The sequence below is a fragment of the Dendropsophus ebraccatus genome, chromosome 1, assembly GCF_027789765.1.
Source record: "Dendropsophus ebraccatus isolate aDenEbr1 chromosome 1, aDenEbr1.pat, whole genome shotgun sequence".
NCBI lineage: Eukaryota > Metazoa > Chordata > Amphibia > Anura > Hylidae > Dendropsophus > Dendropsophus ebraccatus.
The window spans coordinates 213,732,451-213,758,028 of record NC_091454.1 but is presented as its reverse complement, the minus strand read 5'-3'; the positions used below and the strand labels follow the sequence as shown (position 1 = coordinate 213,758,028).

Below are 25,578 nucleotides of genomic sequence, written 5' to 3'. Positions count from 1 at the left end.
GGAGATGTTGGAGGAGGACATATCGGAACAGGAAATACGGTTCACCATTAAGAACACCCCAGCCGGTAAATGCCCTGGACCGGACGGGTTCACTCCCTCCTTCTACAAAACCTTTAGTGGCCTGCTTGCTCCCTTTATGATGAAAGTATTTAATTCTGTCTCGGATGGCTCTTGCTGGGTGCCTCAGTCCTTGGAGGCTCATATCAGTGTATTGCCTAAACCAGGTAAGGACCACACCCAGGTCTCCAATTACAGACCCATATCGCTTATTAATGTCGATATTAAATTGTTCTCCAAAACCCTCGCCAACCGTTTGACGCCGCTCTTGCCTGGGATCACGCACACGGACCAAGTTGGATTCGTACAGGGACGGGAGGCGCGGGACAACACCAACAAGACTCTGGCTCATATCTAAGGCCAAATCTCAAGCTCTACCATTGTGCCTTCTCTCGGTGGGCGCAGAGAAGGCCTTTGATCGCGTTCATTGGGGTTTTCTCCAGGCCGCTTTGCGGCAAGTTGGTGTTGGCCCTCGCTTCCTTAGCAGAATCCTGTCACTATATGCAGGTCCCACGGCGAGGGTGCGTGTCAATGGGGCATTATCTGATCCCATTTCTATATCCAATGGCACGCGACAGGGGTGCCCCCTCTCTCCCCTTCTGTATGTTCTGGTAATGGAGCACCTAGCGACAGCCATACGAGACAACCCTAGCATCCATGGACTTTCACTGCAGGGGACCCAGTTTAAAACCGCCTTATACGCGGACGACCTCCTTCTGTACGTTACCCAACCCTATGTCTCCTTCCCGTCCATTATTTCCGAGTTTCAACGTTTTGGTAGGGTGTTAGGAACCGGACAGCAGGACAAGACAAACAGTGAGCCCTAAGCTCAGCCCCGCCCACTGTCCTCTACCTATTTGCCACAATCCGCCCTAAAATGGCGGCGAGCAACTGGGCGGCAGTCCCTGCGCTGGCTAGGTGGGACACAAGGACAAGACAGACAGACAAAACACAATAACGAATGGTCAACAGTCCGGGTCACAACAAACGGGCAGCAAAAGTACAAAATCACAATCCGAAGGCAAAGTCAATATACAGGCAGTATGGTCAGGGGCAGGCAGCAAACAAGAATGGTCAGAAAGGCAAAGCAGGGTCAGAATCAACAGAGCAAGAATAGAAACACAGAACCAGGCAGAGACAAGCTCAATATCCGGCCATGAGAGCACAGACTGGGTTAGTTATATAGGAGGCCAGGATTCTGGTCCAGAATGTAATTGGACCATCCCCCTGATCTCCGATCTCCAAGCACAGACACCTGAGAACAAGACAGATCCACTGGCAGGATGACCTGTCAGTCACAGCAGAACCCAAACACAGATTAACCATGACATGGCCAGACAGAATTCAGCAGGTGAAGTCGGGTGTGTCTCCCAACAAAGGTGAGCATATAAACCAGTGTTCACACACTACAAAACAAAACACAGAAACAGAATGCAAGAAAATCAGCACCTTCTCGGCCGCACAGCATGAGCAGAGGGACGCATGACGCTCCGCAAAGATACCATCCTGACATAGGGTATCTAACTTTAAGGTAAACTATACAAAATCTGAAGTGCTAAACGTTTCCCTCCCTACCAACACAGCATCAGCCATCGCACAAAACTTTCCTTTTAAATGGCATCGGGACCACCTCACGTACCTCGGGGTAAATGTTCCTGCCGACCTGTCCTGTTTGTACTCTCTTAACTATCCACCCCTCTTAGACCACACACTAAAGGATCTTCTAACATATAATAAGAAACCCTTGTCCTGGTTTGGCCGAATCAATGTTATAAAAATGGACATCCTCCCCCGATTTCTATACATTTTCCAAACTACCCCCATCATGCCCCCCCCCCTTCATTTTCTTTCGACGATTGCGCACAGCATTTCTTAAATTTATCTGGAATAGTTCACGCCCTAGGATCAAGTACGCCACATTATCTAAGCATAAGTCAGATGGGGGTGCGGGTTTGCCCGACCTTCGCCTCTATCATCGGGCCTCGGTCCTCCAGCGCCTACTGGACTGGCGGTACAATGCTGCTTCGAAGCAGTGGGTCACGCTTGACCAAATAGAGGTCCAATACCTTTTGTCTAATGTCCCTTGGCTCCCCCTCACTGTCGCCTCCCCATTCTCTGCTGACTCCCCCTTGCCCAGAGTGGCAATTAACTTATGGTGTCGACTGGTACGTAGTAACATTCTGTCCAGACCCTTCAGCCCGCTCACTCCATTATTCTTTAACCCTGACTTCCCCCCGGCATGCAGGAAAGACACGTTTCTGATCTGGAAGGCCCAAGACAATCCTAGCTTCAGCGTAGTGCTTGAGGGCAATCCTCTACCCTCCCTTGGGGACTTGCAGACGCGCGCCGGCTCCACCAACCTCTCCTGGCTCGAACATTCTCAGTTTAGCTGTTACCTTGGCACGCGTAAAGGCCGCAGTTCTCTCTCATCTACCCCTACTTCCTTTGAATCCCTATTCTTTTTGGACTCCCGAGCACTCCCTCTCTGTGATCTACCGCCTCCTCCAACTGGACGGGGGAGAGGATTCCCCTGGGTTCTGGGACGCGTGGGAGAAAGACTTGTCAGCCATAATCTCCCCTGAGGACAGGCTGAAAGCACACATCTTCACACATAAACTGTCCACTGCCTGTTCCGCTCAGGAGCGAAATTATAAAGTTCTATCCCGATGGTACCGGGTCCCCACTAAAGTTCATTCCATGTTCCCGTCTGTGCCGGATCTGTGCTGGCGGTGTAACAGTGAGAGGGGCACTATGCTCCACATTTGGTGGGGGTGTGACAAGCTGACTCCGTTCTGGTCAGGTGTTTTTGATGCCTTCCGGGCGATTTCGGGGCAGACGGCGCCTAGGACGCCTCAGGTGGCACTCCTCTCTAATCTCCCTGGTGCTGTAGGCCGACAGAAAAAGAGTATTTTACGTTTCTGTCTGTCTGCAGCTCGGACGGTTATTCCTCGCCATTGGCGTTCCACGCAGGTTCCCACCCTGGCAGAGTGGCAAGCCGAAATGTCACACCTCCACCGTATGGAGGAGCTGTCGGCCGAGGCCTCGGGATCCAACAAAAGGTACAAGACAGTGTGGTTACCTTTGCTGCTATTCCGGGATACTCCTGCTTTTCAGACATTGTTTACTGCTGGGGTACCTCCTGAGTTACTCACTTAATTTTCTGCCGCTCTCTCCCAAGGGGGAGATGATCTCCTTGGTCAGGGCAAGTTCCCCCCTCTACCCCCCTCATTCCCTTCTTCCCTTATTCAGCCCTCCTTCTTCTTCCCCTACTTTTATACTCCCTTTTATATCTCTTTCTTCTCACTTTCTCTAACAAGTTTCTTCGCTGAAAGGTCTATGTTCGGAGAGATGCTCCTCGAGCGCGTTGTAGTTCCTTAGTATCCAGCTATCATTTAGCTTGGGGGGTGCGCAGGGCTTCGGTTCAGCCTCCTAGGTATACCGCGGCATCTAGACACTGCGTTCACCAGGGGAGCTCCTCTCACACCATTTCCTATCTACAGCGGATTTGTCTTCCTATGTCTTGTAACCTTGTGGGTCCATGTCTGTTGTGATGGACTCCTCTTCGTATTTGTATTTTTCTGTTTTTACTTAAACTTTGAATAAAAACTGATTATACACATTTTCTATGGTGCTGAATACAGTGTCCTGGTACCCATATCCCAGCAAAAGTCTTACATTGTCATGTGACTGAGGAATCTTTTGTAACTGCGTCTGGTTATCGTTTATATGCCGTCTATTTGTTTGTCACACTGTTATAGACTAAAGTATTATGGTAACGCAAGCTTTCACGTTTTAACGTCTTAAGTCAAGGATGTAAGGAGGTTGGTCACATGACCTTCCCATATGAGTACTGTGCTCAGCTATGGTTTGTCAGTCCAACAGGGAGTAAATAGAGTAGCAGCATCCGATTATTCATAAATAGGGGACACAGGGGCTCCATTCTCATAATCGGTGGGGTTGTCAGTAGTCAGACCCCTACTGATCAACAGTGATCACCTACCCTGTGGATAAGTGATAAACTGCAATTTTTAATAACCCTTTAACACCACTTAATACTGTTATTTGTATAGACAGTATACTATATATACAGGATAACATTTTTCGGAAAACGTGACAATTTTTGTGTATACAATTCATGGGACAATATATAACGTTACGGCACAGACGGGGAATCTTTTTACCATAGGGAGCCAAAACAGTATCTGTGAGGTGGGCTTCCGCCTCTCTATATGGACTGACTCTGCTTTCTTCCCAGGCGGAAGTGTTTCCTGCCCTGTTTGAGGCCTCGGTGAAGCGTTCACTATAAGAATACTGGATCCTGCGCAGCTTCCTGTGCACGTCTCCCTCACATGTATAGGAAAAAATACAGCAAACAAGTAACATACACTTGGCAGCCCTCACCCCTATCCCCTCCTGCCGCCCTCTCATATGTTCTTTCTCATACCGAGAACTAATAGAGGAGGTGTTAGATTACATTCAGCACAAAGAAATCTCAGCTTCCCCTCTAAATGGGATCAAGTTTACACTGAAAACACAATACAATCTTGCATCATGTACAACATGTACATTAACCTTGTCATTTTATTATATTTTCTGCTTACAAGATTAAATTTACACTTAAAGGGATATTCCCATCTTAAGGCCACGACCATACAGCGTCTTTTTTTTTTGGCCTTTTTTTTGGGGGGGGGGGGGGCGCCATTTCGAGGAGAAGTAAAGACCACAATGGACGTTATTCGGCAAATAAAGGCCATTGTTTTGAAAAGATGGCTGTCAAAGATGGTGATCAAAAACGTTATGTGGTTGTGGCCTCACTAATATACTTAGAGCTCCTCAAGTGCAATGTTTTTGCAAGCATATGCCCGATATGCCGCTCTTGTCCTCCAATTGTTGAAGGTTAAAGACCACCACTCTGCTCTAAAAGCAGTGGTCTGGCTGGTGTATGTATAGCGATAATATATATATATATATATATATATATATATATGTATCATAGCTATATATACACACCAGCCAGACCACTGCTTTTAGAGTAGAGCGGTGGTTGGTAACCTATATAAATAGCATTTTGGAGGGGGGTCTGACCACTGAATTTGTACTAATTCCTAGAAATAAGCATTTTAAAGGACTATATAATGTGAAGCGCCCCCCAATGGCCTTTGCTGGATGCAGCACCACTCCATGGTGGTAGAAGAAGTACAAGACAGCCTGAACCTATGCATTGCTCCAGCTGTTACAAAATTACAATTCCCATCAAGCCAAAAGCATGATGGGAACTGTAGTTTTGCCAAAGCGGGGGGCTGCAGGATCCCCTATCCTTACCCTAGTCACTCATGGATTCAATATAGTGTTCAGTACCGGAGGGATCATCTTCCCGGAAGCTCACTCAGAAGTTTGTTTCCCATCATGGCCCATACATGAGCTTTTTTACAACAACAGGTGTACTAGTCCAATAACAAATACTCAAACACAGACCAAACAAGCCGCTAACAAAGCATATCCTATTATAACCTTACATATACAATACGGATAATACATACAATATGCCGGAACGGACAGACTACGCCCCGCTGGATAAACACATAATCTTTCCTCACCTCATCGCCTCACTTCCCAACATCACCCGCCAGAATTAGAAAAGTTTGCAAGGAAGTTACTTAATGTCCATGAAGTCGGCCATGTGTCCCCCGCTCATACACCCCACAGAGACTCAGCTGTGTGAGCCGCTGCATGGAAGGAAATGTAGATGATGTCCCCGTTACCTTTGATCCCTGTTTTTTACTTGTCTCTTTTTTTCTCTCTCCCTTCCTCCCTCTATCCTACTACGCTGGAAGCCTTCCTCCGACATCCTGCGCCCCCCCTTGTCTGAATTTTGCAGACTCAGGAGAGGGTGGTGTGGTGGGGTGGAATGTCACTTCCTCTGACCCCTCTCATGCTTTTCCCAGACCACATAAAACAATGGTAGATTTCAGTTGTTTTCAGAAGAGCAGAGATTATTATACACTCACCATGGCTGTGCAGAAACGAAAAAGGAAGAGAACGATAAATGCAATAAAATGTTCAGCATCAGGGGAGCTATAATAAGGGTAATAAGAGGATCAGGAGCCGGGTTACTGTAATAAGATGTTACAGGGGTAATAAGAGGATCAGGAGCCGGGTTACTGTAATAAGATGTTACATGGTAATAAGAGGATCAGGAGCCGGGTTACTGTAATAAGATGTTACAGGGGTAATAAGAGGATCAGGAGCCGGGTTACTGTAATAAGATGTTACAGGGGTAATAAGAGGATCAGGAGCCGGGTTACTGTAATAAGATGTTACAGGGGTAATAAGAGGATCAGGAGCCGGGTTACTGTAATAAGATGTTACAGGGGTAATAAGAGGATCAGGAGCCGGGTTACTGTAAAAAGATGTTATTGGTGTAATAAGAGGATCAGGAGCCGGGTTACTGTAATAAGATGTTACAGGGGTAATAAGAGGATCAGGAGCCGGGTTACTGTAATAAGATGTTACAGGGGTAATAAGAGGATCAGGAGCCGGGTTACTGTAATAAGATGTTATTGGTGTAATAAGAGGATCAGGAGCCGATTTACTGTAATAAGATGTTACAGGGGTAATAAGAGGATCAGGAGCCGGGTTACTGTAATAAGATGTTATAGGGTAATAAGAGGATCAGGAGCCGGGTTACTGTAATAAGATGTTACAGGGTAATAAGAGGATCAGGAGCCGGGTTACTGTAATAAGATGTTACAGGGGTAATAAGAGGATCAGGAGCCAGGTTACTGTAATAAGATGTTACAGGGGTAATAAGAGGATCAGGAGCCGGGTTACTGTAATAAGATGTTACAGGGTAATAAGAGGATCAGGAGCCGGGTTACTGTAATAAGATGTTACAGGGTAATAAGAAGATCAGGAGCCGGGTTACTGTAATAATATGTTACAGGGGTAATAAGAGGATCAGGAGCCGGGTTACTGTAATAAGATGTTACAGGGGTAATAAGAGGATCAGGAGCCGGGTTACTGTAATAATATGTTACAGGGTAATAAGAGGATCAGGAGCCGGGTTACTGTAATAAGATGTTACAGGGTAATAAGAGGATCAGGAGCCGGGTTACTGTAATAAGATGTTACAGGGTAATAAGAGGATCAGGAGCCGGGTTACTGTAATAAGATGTTACAGGGGTAATAAGAGGATCAGGAGCCGGGTTACTGTAATAAGATGTTACAGGGGTAATAAGAGGATCAGGAGACGGGTTACTGTAATAAGATGTTACAGGGTAATAAGAGGATCAGGAGCCGGGTTACTGTAATAAGATGTTACAGGGGTAATAAGAGGATCAGGAGCCGGGTTACTGTAATAAGGTGTTACAGGGTAATAAGAGGATCAGGATCCGGGTTACTGTAATAAGATGTTACAGGGGTAATAAGAGGATCAGGAGCCGGGTTACTGTAATAAGATGTTACAGGGTAATAAGAGGATCAGGAGCCGGGTTACTGTAATAAGATGTTACAGGGGTAATAAGAGGATCAGGAGAGCCGGGTTACTGTAATAAGATGTTACAGGGTAATAAGAGGATCAGGAGTCGGGTTACTGTAATAAGATGTTACAGGGGTAATAAGAGGATCAGGAGCCGGGTTACTGTAATAAGATGTTACAGGGGTAATAAGAGGATCAGGAGCCGGGTTACTGTAATAAGATGTTACAGGGGTAATAAGAGGATCAGGAGTCGGGTTACTGTAATAAGATGTTACAGGGGTAATAAGAGGATCAGGAGCCGGGTTACTGTAATAAGATGTTACAGGGGTAATAAGAGGATCAGGAGCCGGGTTACTGTAATAAGATGTTACAGGGTAATAAGAGGATCAGGAGCCGGGTTACTGTAATAAGATGTTACAGGGTAATAAGAGGATCAGGAGCCGGGTTACTGTAATAAGATTTTACAGGGTAATAAGAGGATCAGGAGCCGGGTTACTGTAATAAGATGTTACTGGGTAATAAGAGGATCAGGAGCCGGGTTACTGTAATAAGATGTTACAGGGGTAATAAGAGGATCAGGAGCCGGGTTACTGTAATAAGATGTTACAGGGTAATAAGAGGATCAGGAGCCGGGTTACTGTAATAAGATGTTAGAGGGGTAATAAGTGGATCAGGAGCCGGGTTACTGTAATAAGATGTTACAGGGGTAATAAGAGGATAAGGAGCCGGGCTACTGTAATAAGATGTTACAGGGGTAATAAGAGGATCAGGAGCCGGGTTACTGTAATAGGATGTTACAGGGTAATAAGAGGATCAGGAGCCGGGTAACTGTAATAAGATGTTACAGGGTAATAAGAGGATCAGGAGTCGGGTTACTGTAATAAGATGTTACAGGGTAATAAGAGGATCAGGAGCCGGGGTACTGTAATAAGATGTTACAGGGGTAATAAGAGGATCAGGAGTCGGGTTACTGTAATAAGATGTTACCGGGGTAATAACAGGGTGACAGTATCACTTTAATGGGTTTATCCAACCTTAGAAAAATATGGCAACTTTCTTTCCGAGACAGCACCGCTCCTGTCTCCAGTTTGGGTGCAGGTTTTGCAACTCAGTTCCATTAAAGGGGTTATCCAGCGCTACAAAAACATGGCCACTTTTCCCCTACTGTTGTCTCCAGTTCAGGTGCGGTTTGCAATTAAGCTCCATTTACTTCAATGGAACAGAGTTTCAAAACTCCACCCAAACTGGAGACAACAGTAGGGGGAAAGTGGCCATGTTTTTGTAGCGCTGGATAACCCCTTTAAAATGAATGGAGTTTAATTACAAACCGCACCTGAACTGGAGACAAGAGCGGTGTTACCTCTGAAAGAAAGTGATCACGTTTTTCTAAGGCTGGATAACCTCTTTAAATCTGTATAAACTGGAGGAAAGAATGTAAGAAAAGGGGGGGGGGGAGCAGGAGCGAAACCTATAAATATGTTATAGGGATAAATAAGATTTAAGAGGGAAGAAACTAAACACAGGAGCAAGGGAGCACAGTTTATCTGGGGGAAAGGTCACAAACACAAGAAAATATTACTTTACTAATAGAATAGTAGGTACTTGGAACAATCTTCCAGCAGATGTGGTTGGTTAATCTACAATAACTGAATGTAAACCTGCCTGGGAAATATATATATATATTTATATACTAAGACAATAAGAAAGGTAATAATAGAATGGCCGACTAGATGGACCGGGAGGTCAACTTCTGCCGACAATCTTCTGTCATAGTTGACTCTATAGGGGAGATTTATTAAACATGGTGTAAAGTGAGACTGGCTCAGTTGCCCCTAGCAACCAATCAGATTCCACCTTTCATTTTCCAAAGAGTCTGAGAGGAATGAAAGGTGGAATCTGATAGGTTGCTAGGGGCAACAGAGCCAGTCTCACTTTACATCATGTTTGATAAATCTCCCCCTATGTACTTGGAAGTACAAACTGCTGCAAGAGCAATACTGTGCAGAATAACAGGACTGGCATAGCCAGACACACATAGATGGGCACATGCTTTACATTGGCATAGACATAAAGCATACAGTATTGAAGCATTGGACTTGACCTCTTCTGTAGCCTGCATATTAGGTCTCTGGTCACGGCCGTTTCACGTACATTACTGTGCATACCCCGGCCCATTTCCCCTTGACTGTCTTTGTAATAAATTAGTTAGAAGAGGAGAATACGTAAATCGATCTCTAGTGGAAACGTCCAAGACACAGGGCCACGCGATACACCGTACATCTATGTCCATTAACGCACGTAGGAAGCAGCTTTTTTAGAGAATTTTTTATTTATCTGTTATAGGGAAAACATAAGAGGTCACATTTCAGCGTCTGCTTCCGTCTCTGGGTAACGTCAGAAAGCAGCTGTTCCCACAACACTTCTGATCTTGGCAGCGTCATGAGATGTCAGAGCCTGATCCTGTGCCCCTTGTCTGTGCCACTTAGAGGGAGGGAAAGGGGGGTACAATGGGGGACAGACAGGGGTGGTGGGGAGGGAGGACTGAAAGAAACCACTCAGTTACCACAAAGGGCAAGATGAAGTGTCTGGTTACAGCAGTGATTTCTTGTTCTGTTAGAGCTAGACTATTATCAACCAGCAAGGGTTTGATGGAAAAACTTTGTACTACAAAGCAGGAGAGGTAGCTGAGCGTAGAACAACAAAGAAGAAGAGGTAGCTTAGCGTAGAACTACAAAGCAGGACAGGTAGCTGTGCGTAGAACTACAAAGCAGGACAGGTAGCTGAGCGTAGAACTACAAAGCAATAGAGGTAGCTGAGCGTAGAACTACAAAGCAGGAGAGGTAGCTGAGCGTAGAACTACAAAGCAGGACAGGTAGCTGAGCGTAGAACTACAAAGCAGGACAGGTAGCTGAGCGCAGAACTACAAAGCAGGACAGGTAGCTGAGCGCAGAACTACAAAGCAGGAGAGGTAGCTGAGCGTAGAACTACAAAGCAGGACAGGTAGCTGAGCGTAGAACTACAAAGCAATAGAGGTAGCTGAGCCTAGAACTACAAAGCAGGAGAGGTAGTTGAGCGTAGAACTACAAAGCAGGACAGGTAGCTGAGTGTAGAACAACAAAGCAGGACAGGTAGCTGAGCGCAGAACTACAAAGCAGGACAGGTAGCTGAGCGTAGAACTACAAAGCAGGAGAGGAAGCTGAATGTAGAAACACAAAGCAGGACAGGTAGCTGAGCGTAGAACTACAAAGCAGGACAGGAAACTGAATGAGGTAACTGAGTGTAGGACTACAAAGCAGGAAAGGTAAGCGAATGTTGGACTACAAAGTAGGAGAGGTAGCTGAGCGTAGAACAACAAAGAAGGAGAGGTAGCTGAGCACAGAACTACAAAGCAGGAGAGGTAGCTGAGCGTAGAACTACAAAGCAGGAGAGGTAGCTGAGCGTAGAACTACAAAGCAGGAGAGGTAGCTGAGCGTAGAACTACAAAGCAGGACAGGTAGCTGAGCGTAGAACTACAAAGCAGGACAGGTAGCTGAGCGTAGAACTACAAAGCAGGAGAGGTAGCTGAGTGTAGAACTACAAAGCAGGAGAGGTAGCTGAATGTAGAAACACAAAGCAGGAGAGGTAGCTGAATGTAGAACTACAAAGCAGGACAGGTAAATGTGTGTTGAACTACAAAGCAGGAGAGGTAGCTGAGCGTAGAACCACAAAGCAGGTCAGGTAACTGAATGAGGTAACTGAGTGTAGGACTACAAAGCAGGAGAGGTAAGCGAGTGTTGGACTACAAAGCAGGAGATGTAGCTGAGTGCTGAACTACGGAGCAGGACAGGTAGTTGAATGTAGAGCTGCAAATAAGGCCAGGTAGCTAAGTGTAGAAATACATAGCAGGACAGGTAGCTGAGCACAGAAAGGAAAAACAGGACAGATTGCTAAATGTAGAAATACAAAGCAGGACAGGTAGCTGAGCACAGAAATGAAAAGCAGGATAGATAGCTGAATGTAAAAAAACTAAAAAATTTAGAAAACTGAAATGTAGGCCAGGTAGAAGGGTGGGAAACTATGAAAAAAGGAAGGTCCATAATAGTAGGACTAAAAACAGGGCAGGTAGATAAGCACAGAACTATTAGACAGGCCAGATAGTTGAGTGTTGATGTATAAAGCAGGACATGATTGTAGAACCACAAAGTAGGTTGGTTTGTCAAGTGTAAAACAAAGAGTGTAAAGTGTAGCTCTAACAGGCCAGGCGGGTCACCACCACCCCTCACTGCTTCCCCTTTTTCTTTTTGGGACGGGACCTTTTCTTGGTCTTAGACTCTATGATTTGTTGTGACTGTTTCTTTAGACTGGTGCGGGTCACCACGTCGCCTTCATCCTCTCCACTGTCATCGTCATCTGCAGGAAGACATGTGATAACAGGCAGTCAGCCTCTGCTATATAAGTATTCAATAACCCAGACTGGGCAATCTGTACCCCACTTACCCTCAAAGGTGTCCTGCTTGGCTGGTGCCGGCAGAGGGATGCGGACATTAAAGGCTGGCAGCTTGCCCTCGATGGAAGCCTGGAACTGGAGACAAGATATGTAAGGCTTAGGTGTATATGCAGACATGACACTCAGTGATGTGGCGCTGTTTCTAGAAAATTCTATCGGGTGATCATGTGACACTCTTGGTATCCTGCTATAAGGTAATACATAAGGTCCTACATCTTGGCTCATACCTCCTCTTCCTCCATCTGCTTTAGGATCTCTCCAATGTTCTGTCCTTCTAACTCCTCCAAGAGTTTCTGCAGCTTCTGATCTGTGATGTCCAGGAGATCCAGGACATACTCATCTGACTGAGAAGACGTATCCTTTGCAGGAAAATGGCTCCTGGGCTGATGAAGCAGAGTATAGCTGTAACCGTACACTAAATAAATTCCATATATCAGACCCCCCCCATGGAGGGAGTACTCACCACCTTGATGTGCTGCACTTTGGTAGCTAGGTGCTCCACTCCAGATTTTGAGGTCACTAAGATTCTGGTCATCTTCTCCATATCCTCCTTGTATTTGTCACGTCTCTTCTCTTCCTTTTGTAGGTGAGCCTGAAGCTCTTCTAAAACCTGCTGACCGCTGTGGGACATGACGTGTAAGGCAGTGTGTACAGTATGGACAACTCTAGTTCCTTTAAGACAGGCATGGGGAACCTTCGGCCCTCCAGCTGTTGCAAAACTACAATTCCCATCATTCCCTATTCCCAAATGCCCCCACGTGACGTCTCAGGTCCGCTCAGCCACTCAGTGAAGGAGGCGGGATCCGTTTGAAGTCCGCTCGGATCCCGCCTCCTTCACTGAGTGGCTGAGCGGCCCTGAGACGTAGCGTCTCGGGCGGCGTCAGACACCCGGAAGCGGCCGGGAACCGAAGCACCGTGATGCGAGACCCGCCGCTGGAACCGGGGAGGTAAGTGGACATCTTTTATTTCAGCCACCTCCTCCCCGGTCCCCCCTTTAAGCATGATGGGCATTGTAGTCTTACAACAGCCGGATGGCCGAAGGTTCTTTCAAATCAATTGGTTTCAGAAAGTTAAACAGGTTTGTAATTTACTTCTATTTAAAAATCTCCAGTCTTCCAGTACTTATCAGCTGCTGTATGTCCTGCAGTAAGTGGTGTATTCTTTCCCTGTCTGACACAGTGCTCTCTGCTGCCACCTCTATTAAGAGCAGGAGAGGTTTTCTATGGGGATTTGCTGCTGCTCTGCTATGGACAGTTCCTGACATGGACAGAGGTGGCAGCAGAGAGCACTGTGTCAGACTAGAAAGAATACATCACTTCCTGCAGGGCATACAGCAGCTGATAAGTAGTGGAAGGCTGGAGATTTTTAAATAGATGTAAATTACAAATCTGTATAACTTTCTGACACCAGTTCATTTGAAAAAAAAAAAAAAAAAGTCACTAGAGTACCCATTTAATTTGGCAGAGCTGGTCTTAAAGGAGAATTCCCCTCATATAATGGCTAGACTATGTCATCACTAACAGTAAAGGAAATAACCCTTGAAGCAGAGAACCTGTCTGACTCGTCCTGTGTGCAGGTACCTGGATAGCTTGGCTTCCCCTGAATACTTCAGTTCCTGGAAGGCATCTTGTAATCTTTCCTTTTCCTCCTTAAGCCTGACCAAAGTCTTCTCATTCTCACTCTTCAGCTCCTCCAAGTGTTTGTGTGTTTCTCCCTGGGCGATAAAGCGTCTCACCACTTCCTGATCAATGGAGAATACAGGAAAAATATTGTTTAAGTGTTTAGAAGGTGCTGAGACCCTCACCTATTGCTAGAACAAGTAGATGAAGTACTTGTCTGAGGGCTATAGGGGGCGGGCCCATAGACTTACTATAAAATCAGCAGTGAGCTCTTTATTTAACTAGCAGGGACACTTTAACTTTAGTATCATGGTGTACTGTGTACTCTCTCTTTCAGATCAACTGGTCCCAGCAAGAGACAGAGATTTGTAATTTACTTCTATTAAAAAAAAATCTCCAGTCTTCCAGTACTTATCAGCTGCTGTGTGTCCTGCAGGAAGTGGTGTATTCTTTCCAATCTGACACAGTGCTCTCTGCTGCCACCTCTGTCCATGTGAGGAACTGTCCAGAGCAGCAGCAAATCCTCAGAGAAAATCTTTTTTTTCTCTGCTCCAGACTGGAAAGAATACAGCACCTCCGGCAGGGCATACAGCAGCTGATAAGTACTGGAAGACTTGAGATTTTTTAATAGAAATAAATTACAAATCTCTGGCACTTGCTGGGACCAGTTGATGTTAAAGAATTTCTTTTTGTGAACTACCCCTTTAAAGCAATAACCAAAGTGCAACCCTCTGATTTCTCTACAGCAGGTAAGATAGCGTTACATGCTACCTATTAAAATGATTACAATTATGTAAAATACAGGGCATATAAAAGGAATTGTCAGGATAGAACAACCCCTTTAAGCCACTTAGATGTCTACATGGCGTACCCTGACCTCTTCACTTTCTCACTCGTTTTCCGACAGATCTCTCACCTGCGTGTCCGTCACTCCAGTAGCCTCCTTTATCCTCTGAAAAGCCTCCTGATAGGACTGGATGGCCTTTTCCTCCTCCTGTCCATTAGATACTAGTTGGATGTCGGTAGGAGCGTCCTCTCCAGGCAAAGTCACACGCTGAGCCTAAAAGATAAGAAAGCAGAGGCTGTGTTTTATATATATATATATATATATATATATATATATATTTATATATATATATATATATATATATATATATAGTGGTGCCTTGGATTACGAGCATAATTCGTTCCGGGGCTGTGCTTGTAATCCAAATCCACTCTTAAACCAAAGCAAATTTTCCCATAAGAAATCATTGATATGCAGACAATTGGTTCCACACCCCAAAAATAATGATTAATTATTCTGAATAACATGTAAAACAGATGAAACAAACATTTAGAAACAGCAGAATCTGTGATATTATAAGTTACTGTACAGTAATGGAGAGGATGGGAAACACAAGGGCTGACAGAGACTGCAGGAAGCATGAAGGAATGAGCAGGGCAGATGGGGGCACATACATGCAGCACTCTCTGTCCGGGGAGAGAGGGGTTACAGCTATGGAGAGATTACCTCCACAGTCCTGTCCCCTGATGTAAGCCCCAGCCTGAAGTGGATCTGCTATGATTTGGAAGGTGAGGGAGACTTCCTGGGTCAGAGTACAGGGCTGTAGACCCCGCTATGCAGACCATGTCCCTCCCCCACTCGCCCTCCAACCCAGTACAGGGAGCTCTTAAACCAAAGCATTGCTCTTAAACCAAGTTTTGAAAAACTCTGAGCTCTTAAACCAAAATGCTCTTAAACCAAGTTACTCTTAAACCAAGGTACCACTGTATATATATAGCTATGTTAGTTATCGTAAGTACCCTGACATTCATCAAGAACAAGGTGGTCTGCTGTATCGGCCGAGGATCAGCAGTCTTACACTTGGTGTGATGTGCGGCTAGTCACTCACTATGGTTACTCACCCTTCTTTCTGCACGCTCAGCATACATGCGCCTCTCCTCAGCCTGACGCTTGTATTCCTGAAGGATCCGCTCCCTTTCCCTGCGTTCACGGTGAAACTCCTCCTCCTGACGCTGAAGTTCTGCCTATAATGAAGAATAAAGCAGTGCTTGATACTGGAGGCAGGAAAAACGGGGTCCCCATACACCTTGTGCCCGATCCCTATCTCCATTGACATCATCTGCTGGTGAATGGTCGGGAGAGACCCATAAATGACCGTACCTGTCGTAGGTATAGGGTGTAAGGCTGGGTTCACACTACGTTTTTGCAATCCGTTTTTTTCATCTGTTTTTTGCAAAAAACGGATGAAAAACGGATGAAAAAAACTGATGCAATTGTGTGCATCCGTTTTGATCCGTTTTTCCATTGACTTCCATTATATATATATATATATATATATAAAAAATAAATAAAAAAAGGATCAAAACAGATAATTTTTTTTTTAACGTACAAAAAAACATAGTTGATCTCATTTATGTGTCTGTTAACCCTTAGAGGACCCGGCCAATTTAAATTTTTGTGTTTTCATTTTTTCCTCCTTGTGTATAAAAGGCCATAGCACTTGCATTTTTCCACCAAGAGACCCACATGAGCCCTTATTTTTTGCGCCACTAATTGTACTTTGCAATGACAGGCCGAATTTTTTCATAAAGTACACTGCAAAACCAGGAAAAAATTAAATTTCTTTTATTTGGAGGGTATTTTTTTACGCCGCTCGCCCTGGGGTAAAACTGACTTGTTATATATGTTCCTCAAGTCGTTACGATTACAACGATATATAACATGTATAACTTATATTGTATCTGATGGCCTGTTAAAAATTCAAACCATTGTTAACAAATATATGGTCCTTAAAATCGCTTTATTCCCAGGCTTATAGCGCTTTTATCCTTTAGTCTATGGGGCCATGATGTGTTCTTTCTATCGGTACCTTGATTGCGTATATGCGACTTTTTGATCACTTTTTATACAATTTTTTGGGATTTAATGCGACCAAAAATGCGCAATTTTGCACTTTGGGATTTTTTTTGCGCTTGCGCCGTTTACCGTACGAGATCAGGAATGTGATTAATTAATAGTTCAGGCGATTACGCACGTGGCGATACCAAACGGCGATCCACCCCACTAGACACCAGGGAACGGCTGCATAAGGTAATCAGATGCAGCTGTCATCTTTGACAGCTGCATCTGATTACCTAATAGCCGCGGCCCCGGGCTACATGCGGCACCCGGGACAGCGGCGGTTCAGAGCGCGACCACGCTCTGGACACCCGTAGATGGCCCTGGACGTACAGGTAAAAATACGACAGTGACTCTTTAACCTTCCCCTTCCTATAGAGAACCCAGGATTACTCGCCCGTGCCTGACATTCGGCTGTCATTTATTGAGGGTATATATCTGAGTGACTAAGACCAGGGCGAAATTCTAATGTCTAGACCACTGGTGTCAAACTTACAGACCCCAAGCTGAAGCAAAACTACAATTCCCATCATGCCTGGAGAGCTACAGCTCTGGGGGTTGTAGTTTTGCATCACGGCATCATGTGGATGTTACTGTGACACGTGACACCTACCTGACCATTGTACGCACCAAGTCCCCCCCACTTATGGCAGTGGGACCCCCTAATGGCAGCGGCCTCTATCAGCAGGATAATGCCCCGGGGGGGGGGGGCCACACTGCAGACATTGGTCAGAAGTGAGGAACATGATGAAGGGATGAAGGTGGTGACTCGGCCCTCATATTCCCCAGATCTTCATCTGATCCATCATGTGTAGGATGTTCCGGAGACAAATGTTCAGGGACTTGAAGAATCTGTCGCTAATGTGTTGATGTAGACCAGGGTTGGGGAACCTCCGGCCCTCCAGCTGTTGCAAAACTACAATACCCATCATGCCTGGACAGCCAAAGCGAAGCATGATGGGAATTGTAGTTTTGCAACAGCTGGAGAGCCGAAGGTTCCCCATCCCTGATGTAGACCATCACAGGCCTATGAGGTGGGTCAGAGCTCTTATGGTGGTATTAGGGAATATTACATAACATTATTCAGGTTGATGTAGCTGATCAGTGTATAGCAGGGGTAGGGAACCTTAGCTCTCCAGCTGCTGCAAAACTACAACTCCCATCATGCCTGGACAGCCAAAGTTTTAGCTTTGGCTGTCCAGGCATGATGGGAGTTGTAGTTTTGCAACAGCTGAAGAGCCAAGGTTCCCTACCCTTGGTGTATAGTGCGTCATGGCCCATCACACCCCACATACCCGGGCCGCATCCCGTGACATCACTGCATCCTTGTTCATCATCTGAAGTTCCTTCAATTCATTCCTCTGTCGGAGGATCTCAGCCTCTAGCAGATCCAGCTGGGACTGGAACGTCAGGCTTTCCTCCTGCAGAAACAGTGGTGATGACAGTAATGTTACACTGGAGACCCGCAGACGCCAAACAGCGTGGGGGGGCGATCGCTGCGCTATCATACATCACCTGCATATGGTCCTTCAGCTTCTGGTAGACGCTGTATATGTGTTCCGATTCCTGTAGTTTCAGTTGTGCTTTTTCCAGGCGATTTTCCAGCAAGCGCAGCGTCTATAGGAGGTGAAGGGTATATACATTAGGGGATAAGAGCTGGAGGTATAGCTATATGGAGGTGATGAGGACAGGAGGACCAAGTGTGTGAGCTGTTTTACAAAAATATAGTGGGGGAGATTTATCAAACATGGTGTAAAGTGAAACTGGCTCAGTTGTCCCTAGCAACCAATCAGATTCCACCTTTCATTTTCCAAAGGGTCTGTGAGGAATGAAAGGTGAAATCTGATTGGTTGCTAGGGGCAACTGAGCCAGTCTCACTTTACACCATGTTTGATAAATCTCCCCTTTGTGTGTATAAAAGACTAATCACAAAATAGTCTACTGCAGGGATGGGGAACATTCAGCCCTCCAGCTGCTGCAAAACTACAACTCCCATCATGCCCGGGCAGCCAAATCTAACGCTTCCCCATCCCTGGTCTACTGTATCAGACAACTTTGTATCACAGAATGGTACACACCAAGGGGCAGGTTTTCCCAGATGTTTTACCTTTAAATCACTTTAAGAGATAACATATACACCTACAGATCACTTCTGTGACATCCTTTCTATATATTATGTGCCACATATTTGGCTTCAGTTATCTGAACCGAGCTGCGCTTTCACTTCTTAAAGGGGTTATCCAGGCTTAGAAAAACATGGCTGCCTTCTTTCAGGATCTGCACCTCTCCTGTCCTCAATTTGGCTGTGGGGGTTTTACAGCTCATTTCCAATTGAAGTGAATGGAGCTGAGCTGTAACACCGCACACAACCTTAAGACAGGGATGGTGCTGTTTCTGCAAGAAAGTAGCTGTGTTTTTTCTAACCCTGGAGAACCCCTTTAAACTGTACTGCAAAAATGAAAGCTTTACTCTGATTGGTTACTACAGGCAACTAGGACAGCTTTGATAAATAAGGCCCGATATGATCGGAGGCGGTGAACCAATAATTCTATGTGTTACCGTTCTGTGAGACAGAATTTATTTTTAATTCTCTATAATAGAATAGTAATTTTGTCAAAACACAATTTTCATTTTGTCACACAGAATTTAGAATTTTGCGATTTTGTCGCTTACACCATTTTTGGTACATACAGTTAAGTACACACAGCCCCCCGTCCACCACAGAGGATAGTGAGGAGAGTAGTCACCACATTACTTATCACAATCAGAGGAGACGTATACATAGAACTATTATTATTATTGTTACAGATGAATATTTAACCTGCTGAGGAGTTTCCTCCTGTTCTGTGACTTCATTCTGTGGATGAAACAAGTAAAAGATGAAGAGACAGAATACGCTGTATGACCACAGAGTCTGCCCTCTCTATTACCCAGCATACTGTAACAAATGGCTTGTCCCCCTTTTCACGACAAGCAACATGGCTGCTCGTACAACCTTCACCCACCCTTAATGACAAATGTGTCTATTAAAGGGGTCATTCAAATATTAAAAGGTATGCCCTATGCACAGAATATGAGATCCCCTACCTGTCATGACAATGGAGATCCCTGCAGTGTGCATGCTGAGCTACCACTAATTCTCTATGGGACTTTCCAACATAGCCAACTACAGTGCTTGGCTATGCCCAGAAATCACATAGACAATTATCTCTGTTTTCCAGAATGGTGGGGGTCCCCAGCAATCGACTGGTTACCATCCACCCTGTGTATAGGTGGGATAACCCATATACTTTAGCGATGTCAGATGTCTGGACACCATGTACAACCAACCACATTACTGTCCTGCCCACTGTCCGACCCTAAGGAAATCAGGCTGATGGGTAATTACCCGTTCCTCCTGTGCCAGCCCTCCATCTTTCTCCGAACTGTCTTGCTCCCCAGCGACGTTCTGCTTGTATATAGTCTGTAGTTCCTCCAGGCGTTTCCTTCGAACCTCTGTCTGGTGGTGTAAGGCATTGAGACGCTTGATCTTGTCGCAGAGCTTCTGGTCCATTATCTGGACGGCAGCCTCAGGGGAAAAAAAAAAAGAATTAAAATTATTACGGCATATATATACGATATGCTCTCACCAAGCTTTCCTAGAAACCTGAAGGATCTGCCATAGGATAAAATGAAAAATCTTGAATGAAAACTATGCATATACAACCAGTAAATATCAACCATGGAAACCAATATGGCCGACATGACAAGGGGGAAAACTCGGCTCATTTCCAAATCCGCACCATGTAAGGGCAGGCCTCGATATAGACCTTGATATATTTATCTTGGGGGAAAAAAAACATTAAATTAAAGGATTCATTTACTATTTCTCCCTACCCTGTGGGTGTTTACTCATTTACTTATGGGTTATGGGATCCATTAGACTACATTACATTAGTAATCAATGCAGAAATCCAGGTTATTTCAAAGGACTCACATACTTTTTCCCCGTCTAACATAGATGTTTACTCAGTGTACTCAATAAAAACAAGGACAGTACAACTGTATGTGTGTTATTAAAGGGGTAGTATATTAAAAAAAAAAGAAAAAGTTAACCGGTATCAGAAAGATTTATAAATTTTAAAATTACTTCTATTTAAAAATCTGGAGTCTTCCAGTACTTATCAGCTGCTGTATGTCCTGAAGGAAGTATTCTTTCCAGTCTGACACAGTGCTCTCTGCTGCCACCTCTGTCCATGTCAGGAACTGTACAGAACAGGGGAGGTTTTCTAGTTCAATGTTTTTATTCGATTTTTTAAGAACAGGAGAGGTTTTCTTTTCAATCTTTAAATATTGAAGTTTTTTAGTTTTTACAACAATACTTTAGGGAATACAGAGAGAAAAGAGGGGGGGGGGGAGGGGGAGGGACCCCATTATAGATTCAGTTCAAAACTTCAAAACTGTACATACTATAATACATAACAGGAGAGGTTTTCTGTGGGAATTTGCTACTGCTTTGGTCAGTTCCTGACATGGACAGAGGTGGCAGCAAAGAGCACTGTGTCAGACTGGAAAGTAGACATCAAAGGGGAACTCCAGGTAGAGGTTAGAAAAAATGAAACTTCTTGAGGAGCATATAGCATTACTTACCTGTCTATCCCAGTTTTGAAACTACAAAAAATCCATTTGTTTGGGGGGAGGGAAAGGGGGGGGGGTCTGTATTGTGATTCTGTCCTTCCTGGTTAAGCAGACATGGTATATCACTCAGGGGATTGGGGGATCCAGCCAAGCCTCCTGTGAGATTACGCCCTGTCTGCATCATCAGCCTGTGCTCAGCAAACACACACAATGTGAGACAGAGGCATGGAAGATTTGTCTCCTAAGGTGGGAGAGCAGTGGGAGCAGGAGACAATGTGAATTGACACGGGGCCATTTTTTTCACTTCCTGGATTTCTATCAGCTACCAGTGTGGCAGAGCCGCACAGATACGGTAATACATTGTATAGACACATCTATATAACGTTTAATGTACTTTTAATAGAAAACAAGTTTTGCTTATCCAGACTTCTTCTTTAAGGACTACGTACTATATAGTAATCATATACCATATTCAAAGGAAAGACATCAGCATGAATCCAGCATATCTTACAGGACAATGGAGATCTGCTGGGGTTACCCAATGCATGTAAACACCATGCAACATCCCAGGCAACTTCCAGCAGGTATCCTACTATCCGATACAGCAGTGGATAGAGACATCATGTATCAGGTGGGTCATCACATATTGAAGACATACTGAAATTTCACTTTAATGGGCACATAACCACTTACTTGTCCACTTTTGCTCCTCATGGCCGCCTTCTCCACCACATGACTATGAAAAGCCTCCTTAATCACCTTCTCGTCCCCCTGAGGAGCAGACAATGAAGAAACAGATGAGACAATGCTGAGAATTTTAAAGGGAAGGTGTCACCTAGATTTCCTTTTACTGATTAGAGTCTGATACTAAAACTTGTTCCTTTATTCTAATCTGTTTCTATTTTCTAACTGTAATTTTTTTTTTTACGTCACTGTCTTTACATTGTTATGGGGGTGGCCATCTTGCTTGAGCTGTTTTTAACAGCATTTAGTGACATGCTTTACAGCAAGACTCATGAACGTAGATGACGATAGACAGACTCTGTCCCATTGAGATGAATGTGAAACAATACTGAGCGTGCTCTGTGATCTACTGGTGTCACATGATGCTGCAATGCTGTGCAGATCACTTTACAGCAGCCTCCTCTTATCACTACAGACACTACAGGAAGTCTAATCTTAAATTTAGCCCCAGTGGTGAAATTGAAAACGGCAAGATATCAGGATTATTTTATAATATAGATAGAAAAATGCAAAATTAGAAAAAAAAATCATCAAAAAAAGAGGTCAATTTCTGATGACACTGTCCCTTTAATGGAGGTGACCAAGCCGGATCTTCATGCTTATAAGGAGACTGATAGTAGTCACCAGTAACATCAGTGTCCCCAACCTGTGGCTCTTACCTGCCACAATACTATACCACTGCAATGCCACAAACCTGTGTAGGGTGAGGCACTGTGTAATCATATTACCACCCTAGCAATGCCCTAGAATGGTCACCTTCCTCCCTCTGACGCAGGACGGGCTCCATGGACTTATAAAATGGTGCCTAATCTGTCTACAGAGTATGTGTGATACCACAGCAGCAACAGCCAAAGCTGTATTACAGTAATCTTCATTCACTTCAATGGAAGTACAATACCAGACACAAGACTTGCTGTTTTTGGAGGCAGCCATGTTTTATTAATCCTTGACAAACTTTTCCATGCTGAACTCTCATCCCTCATCTTGCATTTCAGTATTAAACTTCCCATGTGGATCCACTTCTGTGACCTTACCGCGAGGGCATCAGCCAACTTCTTATGCAGCTTCTTGTTCTCCTGCCGCAGGAACTGAATGGTCTCCCAGTTCTTGTGGATGGCTGAGCTGGCACTCTCCTGGTACGCCTTGTGGTCGCCATCTGCCAAAAAATCAGATACAATTCAATGCCCACCGCTACAGCTCTACATGATGGTGATGCCCTGACTGTCCCTGAATGTTATAATAAGCCGTGTAATAAATAGATGTATTATATATACATTTTTGTAATGGCCTTCTCCGTTATTTTTGGTGACCACTGAGTCCACATTGCTTATAGCCCCCATATCACATGCAGTGTATTACAGAACATCCCCACTCCCTCCATCTTACCCAGCAGCTGGATCTTCTTCTGTAGCTCTGTGATCTGCTCATGAATGGGCGGTTTTACCCCGGAAAGAGTGGCGGTGCTGGGCATGGCTGCCTGACAGGGGGCGAAACAGAAAGGGTCAGTTCACACTGGTATCAGACATGTATATGTGCAGTCATCTGTGGAGGAGCAGTACAAGGGGCCATATGCTGTATAAGTATTATCTATCTATCTCCTATCTATCTATCTATCTATCTATCTATCTATCTATCTATCTCCTATCTATCTATCTATCTATTATATATCATCTTCATCTATCTATCTATCTATCTATCTATCTATCTATCTATCTATCTATCTATCAAATTAAATCAAAGCAGCTTTATTGGCAGGTCTAAATAACATATTAGCATTGCCAAAGCAAGCAGGAGATTTTTCGGGGATGGGTAGGGACAGAAGTCTGTGGTATATTATAGGTGGCAGGATGGGGGGGATCTATCTATTATCTATCAGTCTATCTATCTATCTATCTATCTAACAAAACACAACAATCACTGAACTCAGGGAGAACAGTGAAAAATGCCAATGGAGTACTCATTTACGAGTCTCCATTGATTGTCCCATACAAAATTTGAATATGCAAAAAAGGGGTCCGTGGAGCCTCAGTTACGAGTCTCAAAACACGGGAATAGCCAGATTTCCCTCTCTCCAGAGAAGGAAGCCCACTGCCAAGGGGTGCCTCCTAGTGGGGAGAGCACCAAACCACCCTGATACGTAGTCCCTCAGGTCCTCACTCTGTTACGAGCTTTGGGACCTAAATAGGGAAACACCAGGGTGGCCCCTGCAAGTCAAAGTCTAACTCTGTGGCGAGTATAACGACATAAGACAAGGGTTACCAAGGCTAGGCATCCATCCACAAACTGCAGTTTCGGGGTATTTGCCCCTCGTCAGTGTGGAGTAGGATTCTGGCTACTGGGGCAATGATAAATAGACCAACAAAACACAACAATCACTGAACTCAGGGAGAACAATGAAAAATTCCAATGGAGTACTCATTTACGAGTCTCCATTGATTGTCCCATACAAAATTTGAATATGCAAAAAAGGGGTCTGTGGAGCCTCAGTTACGAGTCTCAAAACACGGGAATAGCCAGATATCCCTCTCTCCAGAGAAGGAAGCCCATTGCCAAGGGGTGCCTCCTAGTGGGAGGACCTGAGGGACTACGTATCAGGGTGGTTTGGTGCTCTCCCCACTAGGAGGCACCCCTTGGCAAAGGGCTTCCTTCTCTGGAGAGAGGGATATCTGGCTATTCCCGTGTTTTGAGACTCGTAACTGAGGCTCCACGGACCCCTTTTTTGCATATCTATCTCCTATCTATCTATCTATCTATCTATCTATCTATCTATCTCCTATCTATCTATCTATCTATCTATCTATCTATCTATCTATCTATCTAATACAATCAACAGGACCTACGAGGTGTCAGATAATCAAATGTTCTGGATTCATTCTGCATCTTTCTGAGTGAAAAAGTAGTAGATGCTTGCAACAAACTTCCAGCAGATGTGGTAGGTAAATCTACAGTAATTAAATGTAAACCTGGGATAAATCTATATCTATCCTAAGATAATAAGAAAGTGTAAAGTAATAGGCCAGATGGAGCGGGGGTCTTTTCCTGCTGACAATCCTGTTTCTATGAGAGCTATGGAGCTTTTCTCGCTCATATTCCAAGGCGGAAAATCTGTACTGAGAATTTGTTACAATGTTTCCGATCTAGACAATGCTCTGTGAGCTACACATATCAGTAGCAGTACACTGATACAGTGTAACAAACCCTCAGCAGCACAGAGTTCTCTCCAGCTGTTGCAAAACTACAACTCCCAGCATGCCCTGACAGCCGAAGGCTGTCAGGGCATGCTGGGAGTTGTAGTTTTGCAACAGCTGGAGAAAGGGCATTGCAACTGGCACAAATTCAGACATGGCGGCATTATTAACAGACACATAATATATATATATATATATATATATATATATATATATATATATATATATATATATATATATATTTCATAGTAACATGAACATATAATAGATGTATCCCATATATAATAACCAGGACCTGGTGCTTACCTTGTTATACGTCTCCAGCCTCTGTCCCCAACAACTCTGCTGCTGAGCAACGGTTTCCCTAACAACGGCGGACACGGCTTCCTATTGGTTAAGAGCTATCAGCCATGTTGGTACTCCCACCTATTGGGTGAATTCGGCCATGTTACTACACCCAACTAGTCTAAAGAAAGAAAGAAAAC

At 44.6% G+C, this 25,578-nt stretch overlaps 2 protein-coding genes across 3 annotated transcripts in view; both read right to left on the bottom strand.

Moving 5' to 3' along the window:
- RGL3 (ral guanine nucleotide dissociation stimulator like 3) overlaps positions 1-5,879 on the bottom strand; it is a 38,730-nt gene extending 32,851 nt beyond the window's left edge. The window contains exon 1 of one of the 2 annotated variants that reach the window (XM_069947325.1): positions 5,820-5,879. The gene's annotated coding sequence lies outside the window, so the exon portion shown is untranslated. The remainder of the gene's footprint in view (positions 1-5,819) is intronic. The other variant, XM_069947310.1, reaches the window with a different exon arrangement.
- A 3,995-nt stretch (positions 5,880-9,874) lies between these two features.
- ODAD3 (outer dynein arm docking complex subunit 3) lies at positions 9,875-25,564 on the bottom strand. The gene is made up of 15 exons (XM_069976875.1): positions 25,400-25,564; positions 23,292-23,382; positions 22,940-23,061; positions 21,855-21,932; positions 19,933-20,112; positions 19,366-19,401; positions 18,060-18,161; positions 17,840-17,965; positions 15,548-15,670; positions 14,556-14,699; positions 13,601-13,761; positions 12,484-12,640; positions 12,248-12,403; positions 12,011-12,095; positions 9,875-11,923 (listed from the first exon to the last, which is right to left on the bottom strand). The coding sequence occupies exons 2-15, from the start codon at positions 23,374-23,376 to the stop codon at positions 11,793-11,795; spliced, it is 1,686 nt and encodes a 561-aa protein (XP_069832976.1). The 5' UTR covers positions 23,377-23,382; positions 25,400-25,564; the 3' UTR covers positions 9,875-11,792.
- Positions 25,565-25,578: the final 14 nt, after the last annotated feature.